General features: G+C 45.9%; 1 protein-coding gene across 1 annotated transcript; it reads right to left on the reverse strand.

Annotated features, from left to right (window-relative positions):
• Positions 1-488: 488 nt before the first annotated feature.
• On the reverse strand, positions 489-18,009 carry LOC311100462 (N-acetylglutamate synthase, mitochondrial-like). The gene is made up of 8 exons (XM_084141382.1): positions 17,543-18,009; positions 10,303-10,580; positions 9,983-10,196; positions 4,801-4,981; positions 2,736-2,775; positions 1,626-1,757; positions 1,142-1,324; positions 489-748 (listed from the first exon to the last, which is right to left on the reverse strand). Exons 1-8 carry the CDS (start codon positions 17,906-17,908, stop codon positions 574-576), a joined length of 1,569 nt encoding a protein of 522 aa, XP_083997508.1. The 5' UTR covers positions 17,909-18,009; the 3' UTR covers positions 489-573.
• Between the last annotated feature and the right edge of the window lie 3,482 nt (positions 18,010-21,491).

A 21,491-nucleotide genomic window follows, 5' to 3' on the forward strand; every position in this document is an offset into this window, starting at 1 on the left:
TGGTTGGTAGGTGATCAAATACTTATGTCATGCAATAAAATGCAAATTAATTACTTAAAAATCATGCAATGTGATTTTCTTGATATTTGTTTAAGATTCTGTCTCTCACAGTTGAAGAGTACCTATGATAAAAATTACAGACCTCTACATGCTTTGTAAGTAGGAAAACCTGCAAAATCGGCAGTGTATCAAATACTTGTTCTCCCCACTGTACCTCAATTTCGGATTTGGCCCAAGCACAGTAGTGAAATCAACTACATGAGGGGGATGAATTCAGACAAAATTCACAACCTTTTCCACCAAACAAACCTTCAGCAGCCACAGAGTGCTGAAGGCAGGCTGACTGCAAATTCTGCCAGATCCAAATCTAACCACCGCCGTCTAACCCAAGATGCTCCCTGGCACCCCAAACTAACAATGACCTACTGCTCCAAGCCACCAAGCTCTCAAAACAAGTAATACCACACCAAACTTATTACAAAACAGTTTGTCAATGGGAGGAACTGCTTATTTTAGCTTGGTGTTCTGCAACCCTTTATTTAGGCTTGGAGGAGGAATGTTGGCAGAGTTAATTCAGGATCCTGGGGTGGCTGCTGGGGGGCTCCCCCCCATTATCGGACCGTGGAAGGAGTCTGGAATGCGTTTAGCGTACTCTACGAGCTGGTAGGACTCCCTGATGTCTGAGAGGCCGAACCAAAAGACAATCCAGCTGCCATTGACGAAGCTTCCGTCGCAATGCTTGAAGTACCTGAGGACAGGTGGAGAAAATAAGTAAAGAAAAATATTCAAAAAAAGAGAGACAACCCTGTACACAGCAGTGCGTCTAGATCCAGGGGCTGGTTAAGGCAGGGACAACTAGTATCCAAAACAACCACACACACTAGAAAGACAGGCGGCAGACCTTGACTTTTATTTTTCATTCGCAGTAAAACAACAAAGAGATGCATGATCTTTTTTTGTAGTGAAAAAAAAAAAAAGGTTAAATAAATTGCCCGGCAGAATTGTGAAGAAAATCTCCTAGATACTCTCGACTTGACTTGAGAAAGATGCATGGCATCTGATACTTCAGCCATTATGTTGGGCCAAAACAGCCAAAAGTCATTTTTCTTGTGTCAATTGTGCAGTGTCATGTTCTTCTCACCAGGGGTTGATGCGGTTGATGGCGCGGGACCTCCAGAAGAGCTTGCCCAGGTCCTGTCTGATGCACTCCCACAGGATCTGGCTGGTGCCCTCGCCCTGTTTGCTGCTGCTCACCACAAACTTGTCCAGGTAGGGCGTACCGCTGCTCACAGGCTCACTGGTGATGATGGCTGCCGCACTGTACCTGCAGGTGATACAGCATTCCATGTTGTGGTTTGTTTGAGACACAGGCTAGGTTCACATTCTCTACTAGTGTGAACTTGTTCACTCCCTCACATGCATTGAAATGCATTGGGTTGGTGCAAGCATGGCTGGAGAGAGTTTCCTTCCACCACCATATTCCTCACAACAGTCTAAACATTTGTTTAAAATCTATGAGAGCGGATTGTACGAGTTTACACTTCGGGAAAAGGGTCGAGAATGGAAAAAAGGATGCCACGTGTGTGTGTGTGTGTGTGTGTGTGTGTGTATGTGTGTGTGGCTACCCTTCAGAGAGGTAGATGGAGTGGAGGCGTCCTTTGAGTGACTCAATGTAATCCTCCCTCAGGTTCTTCTCAAATGACTTGTTTATCAGGGCCAGTAGACGGTCTAGGTCTATGTCATCCAGAGTGCTGTACCTGGCCAAACAAAAGGATAGAGAGACAGTCATTCCACACATTAGTTGTGATTATCTTTGCATCACTTTTAATAGAGACACTCCCTATGACAACACCCTTGGGATGACAGGCACACAATCACCTGTCTCAAAGTGAATTAATTCAAGTCAATGGGTTGACAGGCATGGGAAAGGTGACTTTTTCCAATTCTAATTGCACACATGCAGTGCACAAAAGACTCAAGTGTCAAAATGTAGCTTATCAAAAACTATAAATCTGTAGTTGATTTTGATGTTTTCTTCCTGCGCAAGTCTGAACTTGCTAATTCTACATCTAGTTAAGGAGTTGTGGTTGTAGGATCAGTATTTATGAAGTTCCAAATGTGCATGAAAATTAAATGGCTAGCGAGCCACAACAGTGCCAGCTTTCCGAGTCACTGAAGGTCAAGGCTCTAGAACATTGTAAAAACAGCCAACAACTCCCAACATTGTAATGTCATTGTTTTACATCAGATAGCACGACGGCCATCTCCACTGACGAGAGAAAATATATCCCTTACAGATTGTACAACTTTTACTCCTAAAAGTTTATTTTTCATTACGTTTTATTATTGGGCTTGTCATGAGGGAGTACTTTGTGCGATTAGAAGTGGAAAATACCACCTGTGCTGTGCAAACAGATACTCGTCTCCCTAGACGTATTGTTCCAGAGCTATCACTGTGACAGGTTCAATTATTGTTAGGGGGCCGATAGGGGGTGATACGAAAGGTTTAATGAGGAAACTAAGTGATATAATGTTAGAAATAAATGGCATGAGCAAGTAGCCTAACTGTTCCTACATTTCCCAAAACTCTTACATTGATGTCAATGGAAGATTTTTCGCAATCGGCAGGTTAAAACACGCATGTCTCAAGTTAGGACGTTTCCGCTCACAATGAACAACACATCCAAGTTGAAGGCCAAATTGCAAGCTAACAGAGAAGAGACTGAAATGCTCACTTGTGAATGGGGTCTCCATTCTTGAACAGGGTACCAGAACCTATGAAAACATATGTGGTGAAAATGAACAATTGGGTACACAAAGCATGTCAAATCAGCAAGCACACATCCCACTATACAAGGTGAACTGGCTTGAAACGCGAATTAACCAAGGATTGTTGAGGCCTCTGTCATTTCCTTGTTTCAGTACGTTGAGTGTACGCTATGGGATAAATCTAAACGCTTAGGTCAGTAAAGGATCACCTGTCGTGTAGACTTTGCATGCAATGACTCACATTACACTACCGGACAAAAGTTTCAGAACACCTACTCATTCAAGGGTTTTTCTTTATTTGTACTATTTTCTACATTGTAGAATAATAGTGAAGACATCAAAACTATGAAATAACACATATGGAATCATGTAGTAACCAAAAAAAAGTGTTAAACAAATCAAAATATATTTTATATTTGAGATTCTTCAAATAGCCACCCTTTGCCTTGATGACAGTTTTGCACACTCTTGGCATTCTCTCAACCAGCTTCATGAGATAGTCACCTGGAATGCATTTCAATTAACAGGTGTGCCTTCTTAAAAGTTAATTTGTGGAATTTCTTTGCTTCTTAATGCATTTGAGCCAATCAGTTGTGTTGTGACTATTTCCCACCGTAAAGCATGGAGGAGGAGGTGTTATGGTGTGGGGGTGCTTTGCTGGTGACACTGTCTGTGATTTATTTAGAATTCATTGCACACTTAACCAGCATGGCTACCACAGCATTCTGCAGCGAGACGCCATCCCATCTGGTTTGGGCTTAGTGGGACTATCATTTGTTTTTCAACAGGACAATGACCCAACACACCTCCAGGCTGTGTAAGGGCTATTTTACCAAGAGGGAGAGTGATGGAGTGCTCCATCAGATGACCTGGCCTCCACAATCCCCCGACCTCAACCAAATTGAGATGGTTTGGGATGAATCGGACCACAGAGTGAAGGAAAAGCAGCCAACAAGTGCTCAGCATATGTGGGAACTCTTTCAAGACTGTTGGAAAAGCATTCCAGGTGAAGCTGGTTGAGTGAATGCCAAGAGTGTGCAAAGCTGTCATCAAGGCAAAGGGTGGCTATTTGAAGAATCTCAAGTATAAAATATATTTTGATTTGTTTAACACTTTTTTGGTTACTACATGATTCCATATGTGTTATTTCATAGTTTTGATGTCTTCACTATAATTCTACAATGTAGAAAATAGTAAAAATAAAGAAAAACCCTAGAATGAGTAGGCGTTCTAAAACTTTTGACCGGTAGTGTACATCTCTGTGTTATATGATAAAGAAATGGAGCCACCTGCAGGTCAATGAGTGCATCTTTAAAACCTCTGCCGTGCTAAGGTCACTTCTCAAAATACACATCCTAGGACCTTAACATGACCCTGGATTGGATTTCAGGTGTCACAGATACACACAGATACCATGCACAACATGAGCTGCATGCATGGGCATTCAGTCTACTACAGTGGAGGCTGCTGAGGGGAGGAATGGCATCAAACTATGTGTTTGACGTATTTGATACTATTCCACTGATTCCGCTCTAGCCATTACCGCGAGCCCATCCTCCACAATTAAGGTGCCACCAACCTCCTGTGGTCTACTACACCTCGAGGGCCACAGTGACTGCTGGTGTCTGTTCTTTCCTTCAATTCAGTGAGTGATTAAGAACTGGGACACCAGGGGCCGTATGTATGAAGCATCTCGGAGCATAATGAATACGATTATATGGACAGGGAGGACCTGATCCTAGATCAGCACTCCTACTCTGAGATGTTTGATACTTAAGGCCCCTGGGAGATAAAAGGGAACCAGCAGAAAGGGAGCGAGCAGAGACTGTGGCTCCAGAGGACTGAAGTTGCATAATGCCTATGTCTGCCTTAAGGGGCCCCGAACTCTGCTTAGCAACATGAAAGGTGAGCCACATGTGCTATCAACAGCAGCAGTGACAGGTGCAGAGATTGAGTGAGTGTGTAGAGAGCACAGGTCAGACATAGGGGTTAGTCGGTGAGGGGTCACACACACATACAGATCTCCCTCACCCTTGTGGCTGAACAGCTCGGTGAGCAGCGTGTTGGCGGAGGTGATAACTGCAGAGGACTCGCAGGGCAGCTGGTTCAGGAGCTGGGCGATGGTGCCCACCCTCCGACGCTCGGCCAAGCTCAGCCATGGTGCCCCCGACAGGCCGGGAAGATCACCGGGCAGAGACACTAAATCCAGCACCTGAGATGTGGAGAGGAGAGTGGGACAGAAACAGAGGGGGGGATTTTGATTTAATAAAATGTGAACAAGCTTGACAAGGAAGTAAATGAAAGCAACAAAACAACATAAGAGTTCTAAACAAATTCTACTTGTGATATACAGGTAACTGACAAAATAAAAGGAAACATTTAAGTAAATGAGGGTTCTGGCGGCTCTGTTATGGTGTGGGGTGCATTTTCCTGGCATGGTTTAGATCCACACAACCCCTTGAGGGCAAGGTAAACACCAATAAAGACACAGCCAGCTATTCTGTGTGATCACCTTCAACCTATGGTGAAGCATTTTTATCCTGATGGGAGTGGTCTCTTCCAGGATGTCAATACCCCCATCCACAGGGCACGAGTGGTCACTTTAGGTTGGATGAGCATGAAACCATAAACCATATGCCATGGCCATCTCAGTCACCAGATCTCAACCCAATTGAACACTTATGGGAGATTCTGTAGCGGCACCTGACAGTGTTTTCCACCACCATCAACAAAACACCATATTATGGAATTTCTCATGAAAGAATGGTGTTGTATCCCTCCAATAGAGTTCCAGACACTTGTAGAATTAATGCCAAGGTGCACTGAAGCTGTTCTGGCACATCGTGACGACCCAGTGTCCTATTAAGACACTTTATGTTGGAGTTTTCTTTATTTTGGCAGTTACCTGTAGTTGTCTATACTGGAGAGCAGGCAGGTGTTAGGCCTGTTCTTTGATTGGGAGTAAATAGGCTACTGTAAATAAATAGGCTCCCCCATTAATTCCCCACCAACAACCCCACCCCCCCCTAAGCCTACAGGCCACCCCACAAGGGGGCGCTATGGTCTGGGATGATAGAGAAAGGATGGGGTGGGAGGAAGAGAGGGGGACGGAGAGAGACAGTTCGGTCAGTCCTTTACAGAGCCTGTCAAACAGTCTCTGAAGGAAAGACGGAAATCATTTTGTGGCCTTAAAGAGTTTAGTCTGTCTCTGTCTCTCTGTAGAATGAAACCAATCTGCTTTAGCCTGTATTGGAGATGACCATCTGAAAGGGGAATGCAAGAAAACAATCGATGAAAAACAGGTGTCATAATAACACTATAAACATTATAGAAAATGTTTATTGCAAAATGTTCCACAAGTAGATATATTTGATTGGATTAGCGCTTTTACCCTAGGATTTAGCTTGTAAGCCAGGGATGGGCAACTGGCGGCCAGCGGCCCCGCTTTTTGAAGGCCCTCGGATCAATTTCCCCCTTATTAAATTTTTTTGGGGGGGGGACTCAGTCGGGGTCTCAACTTACTGTTGCGAGTTAGAATAGCAAAATACCTGATAGTCACTCAATTAGCCTATCCATGTCATAAAAAAATTTGATTGGTAGGTTAGTCGAACGGCAGGGGGGCCCCATTGATTTTGGTAGTAAGTCTCACTCAGATAACATTTCTCTGGCCTCCCGAGTGGCGCAGCGGTCTAAGGCACTGCATCGCAGTGTTGCGGCGTCAATACAGCCTGTGGTTCGTGAGGGTTTGGCCAGGGGGGGCTTTACTTGGCTCATCGCGCTCTAGCGACTCCTTGTGGCAGGCCGGGCGCCTGCAGGCTGACTTCGGTCGTCAGTTGAACGGTGTTTCCTCCGACACATTGGTGCAGCTGGCTTCCGGGTTAAGCGAGCGGGTGTTAAGAAGCGCGGTTTGGCGGGTCATGTTTCGGAGGACGCATGACTCGACCTTTGCCTCTCCCAAGCCCGTTGGGGAGTTGCAGCAATGAGACAAGATCGTAATCACGAAATTGGAGAGAAAAAGGGGCTAAGAATTACAAAAACACTAACAAATAAATAAAATAACATTTCTCTACACACTATGTTAGAATTGCAGGACATTAGCTGTAAAACAGCACATTTTCCTCTCCACCCCATGGCAAAATGATTAGAGTTGCATGAAATTATTTATAAAATTGCAAAATCTTCTCTCGGCCCCATGGCAAAATATATAGAATTACACTAAATTAACTCTAAAACTGTAAAGAGGGGGGCTGCTAAAAGTTTTGCTTGCCGGGGAGGGGGTTATGGATGTGGGTACACAGACCCTCGAGCAACTGCGGCCCCTCCGATTTTTTTGTGGCCCCCACCCCAATAAAAGTTGCCCATCCCTGACGTAAGCTAATGTTTGAAACAAGCTTTGCATGCTTTATTTCAGCAACTTGAACCCAAGTATGGTGGGTGGGTGGTTGTTAAGGAATGTCAGACAAACGTCGATGAGACGAGCTGTTTTTAAAGGAGTTTTTTGCTTTTTTACAACCAAATCTCAATTTTTTATGTAAATGATATATTATAGAAGGATGCACACACTTTTTTTGCGATTTCACTTGTTTTTTTAAAGCTTACCCCAGCCGGTGAGTCGCTTCCTCATCGTCGTTGTGCAGTACTGGGGCTCATGAACAAATGCTCAAAAAAACGGCCAAATACATCCTTTTCATTCCAAACTTTATCCGCAACGTTATATTCCATTTTGTGCGACGAGCTGTTTCCCCTATCCATCTGTTCCATTCTTCGGTAGCCTGCTGCTAGAATGGACGGAGAGGTATTGCTCGAGTCACAATAAAATGGAATATAACGTTGCGGATAATGTTCGGAATGACAATTTCATGTGTACAACATCTAAAGACCAGCATCACTATACTGAGAGCATTTCCGTTTCTAAAATGACGTATTTGGGTGTTTATGGGGCATTTGTTCATGTTTTCAGAGCCCCCGTGCTGCACAGCGAGGATGAGGAGGTGACTCACTGGTTGGCTTACGTTTTTCAAAAACAAGTGAAATTCCAAAAAAAAGTATCTGTATCCTTCCATAACATGGCATTGTAAAAAAAAGATATATATGGATTTGGTTGTAAAAAAGCAAAATTCTCCATTAAGAACCGGGAACTTCTTTATTTTCAACTTGCACATGTATTTTTTCCAGATCATTTAAGATCACTAGCTAGCTATATGATATGAGAATAGCAAGCGAACCTTACATGTACTGCAACGCATATGGTGCGCTTTGCACAAGAATAGTGATCGCCGCCGATCACAACACATGCCACAGACACTTAACCAGTGTTTTATTTGTTTTGAATGCCGACTATCATTTCAGTGTTTTTTTAAATGGTATTGTTTCTCTGATACTAGTCATTGGGAGGGACCTAGATGTCTCTTGTGAGTGCACAAGACTTCTATGACCTAGATAGGGTGCGAGTGAGTCTTTCCAACAGGTACCAACACTTAGCTGGTTAGAGATCTATCTACCGGTGTCACGCCGCTACTAGAAGATAATTTGTTAAGTGTTGGAAGTCAGGAAGTGTCAATGTCATTTCATCATCTCTCCCAACCTTTGTGTGTGAAACTCGGATGGTGACCGTGTGTGTCGATGTGCATTTGACTCTGTTTGAGTGTGTTCGTGTGTGTGATGTGAGAGCGAACATCCCGGATATCTACTCCAGAGGTAGTGAGTGCCCTCCACTAAAAGTTAATCATGTAGATCTCTGAGGTTAGGAGCGAGGCAAAGCAGTGGTCCATCCCAGCTCCTACACCGTAGCCCTTCCCTACCAGTGGCTTCCAACTGAAGTTTTATGCACTTTTGTGGCCTTTTTGGGTTTGTGCTTAACATTTTCTTGTGTGGACATTTTATTATTGTATTATAAGAATAGTATTACTGTATATGCAAAAACAGTGTTTTGCTCAACAGTTCCCATTGCAGATATAGTACAGTTCAGAGGACTTAATCTTGTGAAGGATATTCATGTGTGTATAGAATACATATGCATATGAACTATTGTGTGTGTTTGCTTAGGTCCATGTATTATTATACTGCAGTTTACAGTTGCATATTATTTGTTTGACTGCATTTGTGTACCATTGTAAGATGTTTGAGCCTGTTGCAACATGGTGTGTTGACATTAAATGTTTATTTTGTTAAAGTTTTATATTATAAAATTGTATTTCATTTTACATCATGCAAGCCTTGGTGATGAAAGAGTCTTTGATTTTATGTCAATCATAAAAGTATTATATTTTTCAGAATTAGATTTTTTGTAAATTCCCCTCAATCATTAATTTACATTAAATGTACATTAATTTGCTCTCCATCCATCTTCTATCCATGGTATCCTCCATATCTAACTGTAGGCTACTGCATCCTATCCGGTCTTTGTTCCAAATTCTCAATCTGGCATTTCAATAGAAAAAACAATGTGATGGAGCTTAATATTAATTAATATTATATTAATATCGGTGTCAATATTATGACAAGATTATGTTTTGGCGTTCAAGTCACCCTGAACTATTTTAAACTGATTCAGGCTCTGGATTCATGACTGAAGACTTTTCGGCAGTGCAGAGGCTACATTGGATTATGATGTGTATCATTTAGATGGTTGTAAATATCCTTCTGTACATTGAAGTTTTGACTCGAGGCCTCTGGCTATGACAGTTGCTCATTTTGTCAAGCCAATTTCAAGAGTCTTTTCCTATCCACTGGCGTACTGTATATAACAACTGTGAATATACTGGAGTCCTTTTCCCACAGATTATAGCCTATCTGTTTTCGTAACTATCATTGCCCTGATAGTCATACTGTGAATTAAATAACTAGTATACAGTACACAACTGTGATGTATTTTGTAGTAGAGCGTAAACTTGCATATAACCTGATCTTGCAACGCCAGGGTTGTGGGTTCGTTTCCCACGGGGGGTCAGTATGAAAATGTATGCACTCACTAACTGTAAGTCGCTCTGGATAAGAGCGTCTGCTAAATGACTAAAATGTAAATGTAAATGTACTGCTTCTAATGTACAGGAAATTTACAGACTGCTGTGAATAAACACTATGACGGGCCTACTTTCAAAGAACAAAGACAGCGCGAGCTCCTTAACTACATACTGTAGGTCAAGTACTATGAATGCACGTGCATTCTAGCAATCTGCCACCCAACCCCCAAAATAACCCCATAACCCCCCACCTTGTGACTCTGGTTGCGGAGGCCTCCCCAGCTGTTGAGGAACATGACTTTGAGTGGCTGCAGGATCTTGGAGATGGCGGCCGTGACATCCACTGAGTCCAGGGCCACCGAGCGGCCCGTGGTGTCCCGCCCCACAGGGCACACCAGGGGGATGGCCCCGCTGTCCAGGCTCCACTGGAGCAGGCCTTTGTCCACTGCAATGGAGGACCCTGCACTGACAACACATACGGCCGTTATTACTCTTTAAAAAATAACTCTAAACAAAAAATAGATTAGTATCGTAATGCGGAGGAGGATAGAGTAACTGTGGTAGGGGAGACCTGCTTCCTTGGGGTGGATCCTGCACCAGCAGCAAGGCCTCTGCACTGAAGAAAGGTATGACACTGGCTGAGTGGTGCTGTAGGACCTCCGTTAGGGTCTGGCACTGCTGAACGATATCGGCCCTGGAGTTGGAAGTAGATCCGTCTGGGGCGTCGTCATCCTCAGGCCGTGACAGTCCCATCACCACCACTGGCTTCATGTCCATCCGCTGCAGGAAAGAGAGCCCAAACGCCAGACTCTGCACCATCTCTCGGTTCTCGAATACAGATTTGTCCACCTGACATGAGGATAGATTTCAAATGACAGTGAACAAGTGCTAGATATCAATAATTTATCAAAACTCATCAGGGGCCAACCATGACGAGAGTTTCTTCTTCTTTCAGATTTGGTTGGCGGATCGCATCCAACTTTTAGGCACATACACCGCCACTTACTGTACTGGTGGGTGAGGCCATTCACAGCCTACCTACATTACATTCTTAATACGGTAGTACAAAATTGGGGAAAAGGTAAATCCTCGCAATCCCAAGTATTTCTCTGCCGCTGCCACCACAACCTCTATTTTCTGTGACTTCCGATCAATTTCTGCAGTACAATTGACAACCATGGCAATGAATGCTAAGAAACCCACCTTATTGAAGCACATATTCTTCCCATCACTCTCTATTGGTCTCTGCCTACTCACACGAATCCTCTCAGGATCCCTCACCCTGTACCCATCTTCCTCTACTACTTCGGCATACGACACTTTCTGTACTACTCTGACCTTGGGAACCTCAACCTGCCCTTTTCTCACCGGACACCTCTGATCTCCAGCCCCATGGGCACCACCACAACTAACACACAAACACAACTTTCTCCAACCATACTACACATTCCTCCTGCACACTTCTCACATGAAGGAATCTCCCTCCTACACACTGCTGCAACATGCCCATAAACTTGACACCTAAAACACTGTAGTATTTTCGGAACAGAATCTCTCACGGGATAACTTACCCTTTCTAACTTGACCTTATCTGGCAAAGACTCTACATCAAAACTCAGCAGTATCTTCTCAGTTTCCCCACGCTCTCCTCCGGATCTGCGTAGCACCAAATGGCGGGTGTCACAGACACCGGGAATCTTCTATTTAAACTGATCCCTCTCAACACTTAATGACTCCCCGTTATCACTCCTTTCAACAACACCCTGCTCTGGAGAGGAAAACAGTCACATTTCTTGTCCCCAATCATGTGATCCGGAGCACCCACTCCCTCTTGACTGAAGAAAGACAATAAATCATCACTAGTCCACTCCGAGTTACTCTCACCAACTCAACAGTCCCCAACTTCTTCTCCACCCAACCTGACACCACATATGAATCAGCCAAAATCCATTATCTCCACAAATCTCACTCCCACTGGGCCAGAATAATCATTTTAATCCTTGGGATGATGCACAAACTGAGGTCCTCACTGCAGGTACTACATCCATACTCTCGTCAGGTTCCATCTCTGAGCTACAAGAGCAAGTAAACCCTCTTTTTGCACTTGACGCCAACCTTCCTCACCACACCACTTCCCTCTACACTCCGCGGTAATCACTGCACCTACCACCACGATTAATTCACCATCACTCTCTTCACGTTCACTTTCCTTCTCTAGCTCTTCCAAAAGTTCTGAGCGATCCTCCATTCCATACTCCCTCAAAACATATTCCACTTTTCTTTTTATCCACCATCTTCTCCTTCACCAGATCTTCCAGAAGGCTTGTGCAATCCCCCACTCCATATTTATGCTCCACTTTCTTCCTTTTTGTATTTGTCTGCAATCTTCCCACAGAAGGATTACCAAGCGTTTGCTTGTCTGAATATATATATATATATATATATATATACAGTTGAAGTCGGAAGTTTACATACACTTAGGTTAGGACATCTACTTTGTGCATGACACAAGTAATTTTTCCAACAATTGTTTACAGACAGATTATTTCACTTATAAATTCACTGTATCACAATTCCAGTGGGTCAGAAGTTTACATACACTAAGTTGACTGTGCCTTTAAACAGCTTGGAAAATTCCAGAAAATGATGTCATGGCTTTAGAAGCTTCTGATAGGCTAATTGACATCATTTGAGTCAATTGGAGGTGTACCTGTGGATGTATTTCAAGGCCTACCTTCAAATTCAGTGCCTCTTTGCTTGACATCATGGGAAAATCAAAAGAAATCAGCCAAGACCTCAGAAAAAAATGTGTAGACCTCCACAAGTCTGGTTCATCCTTGGGAGCAATTTCCAAACGCCTGAAGGTACCATGTTCCTCTGTACAAACAATAGTACGTAAGTATAAACGCCATCGGACCACGCAGCCGTCATTCCGCTCAGGAAGGAGACACGTTTTGTCTCCTAGAGATGACCATCCTTTGGTGCGAAAAGTGCAAATCAATCCCAGAACAACAGCAAAGGACCTTGTGAAGATGCTGGAGGAAACAGATACAAATGTATCTATATCCACAGTAAAACGAGTCCTATATCGACATAACCTGAAAGGCCGCTCAGCAAGGAAGAAGCCACTGCTCCAAAACCGCCATAGAAAAGCCAGACTACGGTTTGCAACTGCACATGGGGACAAAGATCGTACTTTTTGGAGAAATGTCCTCTGGTCTGATGAAACAAAAATAGAACCGTTTGACCATAATGACCATCGTTATGTTTGGAGGAAAAAGGGGGTTGCTTGCAAGCCAAAGAACACTATCCCAACCGTGAAGCACGGGGATGGCAGCATCATGCTGTGGGGGTGCTTTGCTGCAGGAGGGACTGGTGCACTTCACAAAATAGATGGCACCATGAGGAAGGAAAATGATGTGGATATATTGAAGCAACATCTCAAGACATCAGTCAGGAAGTTAAAGCTTGGTCGCAAATGGGTCTTCCAAATGGAAAATGACCCCAAGCATACTTCCAAAGTTGTGGCAAAATGGCTTAAGGACAACAAAGTCAAGGTATTGGAGTGGCCATCACAAAGCCCTGACCTCAATCCTATAGAAAATGTGTGGGCAGAACTGAAAAAGCGTGTGCGAGCAAGGAGGCCTACAAACCTGACTCAGTTACACCAGCTCTGTCTGGAGGAATGGGCCAAAATTCACCCAATTTATTGTGGGAAGCTTGTGGAGGGCTACCCGAAACGTTTCACCCAAGTTAAACAATTTAAAGGCAACGCTACCAGATACTAATTGAGTGTATGTAAACTTCTGACCCACTGGGAATGTGATGAAAGAAATAAAAGCTTAAATAAATCATTCTCTACTATTATTCTGACGTTTCAAATTCTTAAAATAAAGTGGTGATCCTAACTGACCTAAAACAGGGAATTTTTACTAGGATTAAATGTCAGGAATTGTGAAAAGCTGAGTTTAAATGTATTTGGCTAAGGTGTATGTAAACTTCAGACTTCAACTGTATATATATATATATATATATATATATATATATATATATATAGATTGATTGATTAATATATAAAATAATCTATATAATAATAATCTGGCTCTCGCACTGTCCCAAAACCTTCCATGATGAGAGCTACTGGGTGTGCAGCAGGGCCGGGCCGCTCATTAGGCAGGATTAGGCGGCATTTTCTGAGCTAAACTGATCAAGACGCACCTCCAACAACACATAAAACCTCAAATAATCTTGCCCAAAAACAATGACAATTTCTCTCAACCAGAGGCATATGGGCTTTTTAGGTGAGCGCTGATGCCGCCCTGTGATAAGCAGTGCCCACTTTGTCAAAGGCAGGGATGCAAAATATTTATCTTGTACATTCCCAGTGCGCCTCTCCAGGGTGCTGTTGGAGAGACGCATTTGTGCGGTGCACCACCAACATTCTGTCCAAAATCATCTAACACAAATCATGTAACATATATAGCCTGTGGTAGAAATAGTATGTGGCCTTTTCTGTAGCCTAAAGATAAAGCCTATCTGAAGATAAAATGTATGACAATGTAATGAGATGGGAACTTTTGACATCATGCAGGTTTCTCCGATCAAATAGCCTAACCTAAATGGCGCCCAATCAAATAAAAAATGTGCTGACATGTTAACAAACATATCTTAAAAACAGGACAGGTCAAAGTGAAATGGACAATATGGAATGGACAATCAGGCTACTCACAACTGCTGTCCAAGAGTTTCATCCCATGGGCTAAATTGTCATGATCAGTGGTTTCAAGTTTGTATCCATACATTTTTTATGAGCTGATCATAGTGAAAAATAAAATACTTCTGCATTTCTCGCTGTGTAAACACATTGCAAATAGGCTCAGAATAACTCCTGAAGTTGGAAGTTGATATTGAGAGCTTAAATAGCCTAATTGATTAGTCACATGAATCAGGACTAATAAAGCCAATGCAACAGCCTATTTTACAAACAGTGGGCCTACCACATGGATGGGCATTCATAAAATATTGTGGGCTGACATGGTAGGCTACACCCCAGTAAGCACAAACCGACGCCAACATCTTTTGGACTTCTTTTTTTGGTCCTGTCTGGACCGGCCATGATTTCCACATCCACGGATGTTGGTTTTTGTTCCAGTCCGGACCTAATCTGAACCAATCATAGACATCCATGTATGGTTCAGATATTGTCCGGTCTGGACCAGCCTTGATTTGGCCCAAACATAGACAGCTATAAATTACGTATTTTCAACTTTCATTCAGAACCGAAAATGAACCCGATTTCAACGTCCAGAAAATACGTATTTTCAACACCCGTAAAATACATATTTTCACCTTTCATTCAGAACTGAAAATGAACGTAACTTCAACATCTGGAAAATACATATTTTAAACGTCGTTTTGCCTACTGGGACAATTCTAGTAGGGGAGGCAAATATATATATATATATATATATATATATATATATATATATATATATATATATATATATATATATATATATATATATATATATATATATATACACTGCTCTATCTGAGCCACTTGTGTGGGTTGTAGACTCCGTCTCATGCTACCACTAGAGTGAAAGCACCGCCAGCATTCAAAAGTGACCAAAACATCAGCCAGGAAGCATAGGAACTGAGAAGTGGTCTGTGGTCACCACCTGCAAAACCAGTCCTTTATTGGGGGTGTCTTGCTAATTGCCTATAATTTCCACCTGTTGTCTATTCCATTTGCACAACAGCATGTGAAATGTATTGTCAATCAGTGTTGCTTCCTAAGTGGACAGTTTGATTTCACAGAAGTGTGATTGACTTGGAGTTACATTGTGTTGTTTAAGTGTTCCCTTTATTTTTTGGAGCAGTGTATAACCCACACAAGTGGCTCAGATAGTGCAGCTCATCCAGGATGGCACATCAATGTGAGCTGTGGCAAGAAGGTTTGCTGTGTCTGTCAGCATAGTGTCCAGAGCATGGATGCGCTACCAGGAGACAGGCCAGTACATCAGGAGATGTGGAGGAGGCCGTAGGAGGGCAACAACCCAGCAGCAGGACCGCTACCTCCGCCTTTGTGCAAGGAGGAGCAGGTGGAGCACTGCCAGAGCCCTGCAAAATGACATCCAGCAAGCCACAAATGTGCATGTGTCTGCTCAAACGGTCAGAAACAGACTCCATGAGGGTGGTATGAGGGCCCGACGTCCACAGGTGGGGGTTGTGCTTACAGCCCAACACCGTGCAGGACGTTTGGCATTTGCCAGAGAACACCAAGATTGGCAAATTCGCCACTGGCGCCCTGTGCTCTTCACAGATGAAAGCAGGTTCACACTGAGCACATGTGACAGACGTGACAGAGTCTGGAGACGCCGTGGAGAACGTTCTGCTGCCTGCAACATCCTCCAGCATGACCGGTTTAGCGGTGGGTCAGTCATGGTGTGGGGTGGCATTTCTTTGGGGGGCCGCACAGCCCTCCATGTGCTCGCCAGAGGTAGCCTGACTGCCATTAGGTACAGAGATGAGATCCTCAGACCCCTTGTGAGACCATATGCTGGTGCGGTTGGCCCTGGGTTCCTCCTAATGCAAGACAATGCTAGACCTCATGTGGCTGGAGTGTGTCAGCAGTTCCTGCAAGAGGAAGGCATTGATGCTATGGACTGGCCCGCCCGTTCCCCAGACCTGAATCCAATTGAGCACATCTGGGACATCATGTCTCGCTCCATCCACCAACGCCACGTTGCACCACAGACTGTCCAGGAGTTGGCGGATGCTTTAGTCCAGGTCTGGGAGGAGATCCCTCAGGAGACCATCCGCCACCTCATCAGGAGCATGCCCAGGCGTTGTAGGGAGGTCATACAGGCACGTGGAGGCCACACACACTACTGAGCCTCATTTTGACTTGTTTTAAGGACATTACATCAAAGTTGGATCAGCCTGTAGTATGGTTTTCCACTTTAATTTTGAGGGTGACTCCAAATCCAGACCTCCATGGGTTGATAAATTTGATTTCCATTGATAATTTTTGTGTGATTTTGTTGTCAGCACATTCAACTATGTAAAGAAAAAAGTATTTAATAAGATTATTTAATTCATTCAGATCTAGGATGTATTATTTTAGTGTTCCCTTTATTTTTTTGAGCAGTGTATATATATTGTTACCTAGGGTGGCGGAATGGCCAGGACCGGCCCTGTCCTGCAGTATTTTATTCCAGATATACTCTAACACACCCAATTCAGTAATCAAGGTCCTGCTGAGTGGCTGATTAGAATCAAGTGATCAGGCAGGGCTAGAACAAAAGCCTGCACACAGCACACCCAGTAACTCTTCAGGAGGGTTGGCCACGCCTGCTCTAAAAGTGTCTGTGACTGGTGAACCTATCCCATGTTCTTGATTTACAGTCACCTTCTCACAATGTGAAGAATTAGATGCAAGCGCTACACTCATCATGCCCATAAAGCTATGCAGCTACGGCGATTTTTGGTAGCGGCAATTTTTTCTAAGGTTTGTGTGTAGAACATGAGCATTGTGCAGAACGTTAAACGGAGGAGATCATCTTTGCCTATGAGCCACACGCTAACTACAGCTAGCTATACCATAATTAGAATACGTAATTTAATAGGTTATCATATGAGCTATACAGCCAAGCTCGTTGGACTGATGCAGTAGCTAACTATAAAGACTATTCTCTGACAGCTGTACACAGCTATTATTATTTAGCTTAAATCACTTTGACAGTTCATTTCATTCATTCGTTCCCTATAAATTAGCAAGTTACGCTGGCATTAGCCTAGCTACTTACCTCGAGCACTGCAAATGCTGGCGCTTGTGCCAAACTGGCTCTCTGAAATTGGGTCAACCAGTACCGAGCCTCTCGAGGGTCTCCACCAATTTCATTGAGAAAAGCCTTCACATCCCGATAAATTAATGTGCGCTTTGACAGAACGTAGCGGTCAGAGGCTGAGAAAGAGTTAGGGAACTCTTGCTGGGCCAAAGCCGGGGTTTTGCCTCCCTGGCCGGCCGCCTTTGAACTTGCCAAGCGTCGCTGAAGTTTTAACATTCGCTGGTGACCTGTGCTCGGGATAAGCCCCGGTGAGGGGTTCGTCAAGTATTTGCCAGCCATTACCATGACTCTGCAACTGGAAGTACCACTGTTTACTTTAGCCATGTTTGCTGGCTAATACTGGTCGTTTAATAACTAGCTAAGTAACTGAACTACTTCTACACCTCGTGCACTCTTCTTTCCCCTCTAACACGCCTCAAAATATTACTGACAGGCAGGGAGCTTGGATTTTAACTAGCATAGACGACCGAAGGAGTACTCAAAAGGCGTGGTTACTCTCGCCCATGTGGTTGCCATGGCCACCACTCGGCTTCATAAAAAGAGGGTCCATTCTATCCGTTTTATTTATGATTTATTGCAGCCAGCGCCTGTACAATACTGTAGCGACCCGCACAGACAGCTGTGTGTTATGTGTTAGGCTAGTAGATGGTTGTGTTGTACCTACCAGTACCCAGTGTTCGCGGGGTCCGACATGTCAATCAACCTGCTATCTGCCAATCACGGGAATGCCTGGAATGTTCTGATGCCGGGCATCCTGGCGGTTGGCGGAGTGGCGTGGAGGGGGGTTGGGCAGGGGGATGGAGCATTGGAAGTTAAGACCAGGTTTAGCCTTTGTTCTCTCTCTTTTTATGTCTGGGCTTCACAAGAGAAGGTCGCGATTGGCTTGTGGGTTATCTTTCATTTATTTGGCGTGGGCTACGGCCAAACAGTAGCCTGTGTAAAGTTGGTTTAATAAACCGTCCATTCGTAAACTCAATCCTCTGTCTGGACAGTTGTTCTTTTATGATCTAGTCAGGTCATTACATTGGTGTCAGAAGTAAAAACGTTGATAAAAGTTAGCCAGCTAGCTAGCTGACTTCTGTGGCTAGCTACCGTAGGTGAGAACGGGGGTTGAAGATGCTTCGAGGGAATCCGAAAGTGAAGGTGGAGGTAGGGGACGATTATGGCCAAGGAGGTGCGTGTGCATGGACGTCGGGGGTTCTGGCTGAGGAGATCGCCAGGGCATCGGAGCCCAGAGGCCGCTTGAGGGAGGACGTTAGAGTGATGGCGGCTGAAGCGGGCATGAGTGCTTCGTCGACTGTGTTTCGCGCGGATTCTGGTGGGCGGACCGAAGGGGTGACGTCGACGCGGCGGGACGAGGAATCTGGGGCTCAGGATGTAAACAAACATGGCGGCGCCCAGTTCCCGGCTGCGTCCGTATCCGTTAAGACCCCGAAGTATTCCGGTAAGGCGGATTGGGAAGCTTTTCATGCTCAGTTTGAACTGTTAGCTCATTTTAGGGGGTGGTCGGATGAAGATAGGGCACTGCAGTTGGCTTTATGCCTCACGGATGAAGCTCTGGCCTGTTTGATATTGATTAGCCCCGAGGACAGACGTGATTATGGTGCTTTAGTGGGAGCACTGAGGAGGCGCTATGGACAGTGTGTACAGCCCGGGCTACTGCGCTCCGAACTGAGTAATAGACGCAGGCAGCCTGGAGAGCCTCTACGGGTGCTAGCTAATGACATTGAGAGCCTCTCTCGGCGGGCATATGCTCACATGCCCCCCTCCGTGCAGAGGACTGTGCGTCATCCTGTGTGGGTGGCGGCTGTGCAGGACCCTTGTATCCTGGGGTTGGACTTTCTTAGGAGCACAGGCTGCCAGTTAGACCTAAATAGGGGCACACTGAGCTTCCAGGGAGGGCCGGAGGTCACCATGGCCCCTAATGTCACATTCACTCAACCCAACAAACCCTTTACTCCAACAGTTAAATTAGCAGAGACTCATGGCTGCCCCCCCTCCCCCACATCTGGGTGTGACTTTTCCCCAGCCCCCCTGTCACCTACGGCGTTGCGTTACATTCCCCCAGCTACCTCCACGACACAGTCCTCTGTGAGCCCGGGCCGCGCCCCCCCAGCCCAGCTACCCCAGATGGGAGGGGAGAGGACACTGTCTGCAGTGAGGGAGATATGGGGGAGGAACTGTGTTGGTCTTGACCCCGAGCAGCAGGAACGGTTGAGGCAGTTGCTGTTTGAATTCAGAGACAGCTTTGCGCTGAGTGAGGAAGAGGTGGGTCAGACTCATCTGGTGCAGCATGAGATCGACACAGGTGATGCTCGACCTATCAAGATGCGTCCCCGCCGTATCCCGCTGGCACGCCAGGAAGCGGCAGACAAGGCTGTGTTGGAGATGCAGCGGGCAGACTTCATTGAGCCCTCAGACAGCCCCTGGGCGGCGCCAGTCGTCATGGTTCCGAAGAAGGGGGGCAAGCTGAGGTTCTGTGCGGACTACAGGCGGCTGAATGAGGTAACCAGGAAGGACTCATACCCCATACCACGTATCGATGAGTCGCTGGACCTGGTTAGGGGGTCCTCCTGGTTCTCCTCACTAGACCTCCGCAGTGGCTACTGGCAGGTGCCCCTCTCCCCAGAGGCCAGAGCCAAAACTGCGTTCTCCACTAACAGAGGACACTGGCAGTTCAAGGTCCTGTGCTTTGGCCTGTGCAACGCTCCAGCTACTTTTGAGCGTTTGATGGACAGGGTGCTGGATGGCATCCCCCGACAGCAGTGTCTGGTATACCTCGATGACATCCTGGCCCATGGCAGCTCCTTCCAGTCAGCCCTGGGGGCGCTACGGTGTGTGCTGGAGAGGGTGGCTGCCGCAGGTCTGAAGCTCCACCCCGAGAAGTGCCACTTCATGAGGAGAGAGGTGTCCTTCTTGGGCCACCGAGTGGGGAAGGAGGGGATCAGCACCATGGAGGACAAGGTAGCGGCTGTCAGAGACTGGCCCACCCCCACCGACCAGCGTCAGCTGAAGAGCTTCCTGGGCCTGGCCTCGTACTACAGGAGGTTTGTACGGGGCTTCTCAAGCGTTGCTGCTCCACTGAACCGCCTGCTGCCGAAGGACAAGGCTTTCACTTGGACAGTGGAGTGTGAGGAGGCGTTCAACACCCTCAAACGTGCACTGATCGAGGCCCCCGTGCTCGCCCCCCCTGACCTCACATTGCCCTTTATCCTGGACACAGACGCGAGCAATGTGGGCATGGGTGGGGTGCTGGCCCAGGTGGGGCCAGAGGGGGAGAGAGCGGTGGCGTACTTCAGCAAAACATTTGACAAACATGAGCGCCGCTACTGTGTCACCCGGCGGGAGCTCTTGGCTGTTGTGGCTTCCGTCAAACACTTCAAGTACTACCTGGGTGGTCTGCCCTTTACTGTAAGGACTGACCACTCTGCTCTCCAGTGGCTCATGTCTTTCAGAGAGCCAGAGGGGCAGGTGGCACGCTGGTTGGAGGAGCTTCAGCCGTATGACTTCACGGTGGTGCACAGGGCAGGGGCACGCCACTCCAACGCCGACGCCATGTCCCGTCGGCCCTGTACTGCAGACGGCTGCCGCCACTGTGAACGGAGAGAGGGACGGGAGAGAGAGCTGTGTGCAGAGGAGGGGGTCTGTGCCACAGTGTGTCGGGCGAGCGGGCCTGTCTGCTGTGAGCTGCAGACTGTCGACGTGGCTGAATGGGGGCAGCAGCAGGGACGGGACACAGACCTACAGCCAGTGCTACAGTGGGTAGAGGCGCAGGTGAGGCCACCATGGGAAGAGGTGACAGCACTCTCACTCGCGACCAAAGGGTTGTGGTCAAAGATTGAGCGACTGCGGCTGGCTGATGGCGTGTTACAGCGGGCATGGAAGGAGTCAGCTACGGGGGAGGAGA

This window comes from Coregonus lavaretus, assembly GCF_964263955.1.
Source record: "Coregonus lavaretus genome assembly, chromosome: 2".
In the NCBI taxonomy this organism is placed as follows: Eukaryota; Metazoa; Chordata; class Actinopteri; order Salmoniformes; family Salmonidae; genus Coregonus; species Coregonus lavaretus.

What these genes read in the sequence shown, in the direction of transcription:
- LOC311100462 (XM_084141382.1), bottom strand. Translation starts at nt 17,908, where the DNA reads ATGGCTAAAGTAAACAGTGGTACTTCCAGTTGCAGAGTCATGGTAATG. An exon ending in CGAGCTGTTCAGCCACAAGG is followed by an intron (nt 2,776 to 4,800) that starts GTGAGGGAGATC and finishes ATGTTTTCATAG; the next exon opens with GTTCTGGTACCCTGTTCAAG. An exon ending in ATCAACCGCATCAACCCCTG is followed by an intron (nt 749 to 1,141) that starts GTGAGAAGAACA and finishes ACCTGTCCTCAG; the next exon opens with GTACTTCAAGCATTGCGACG.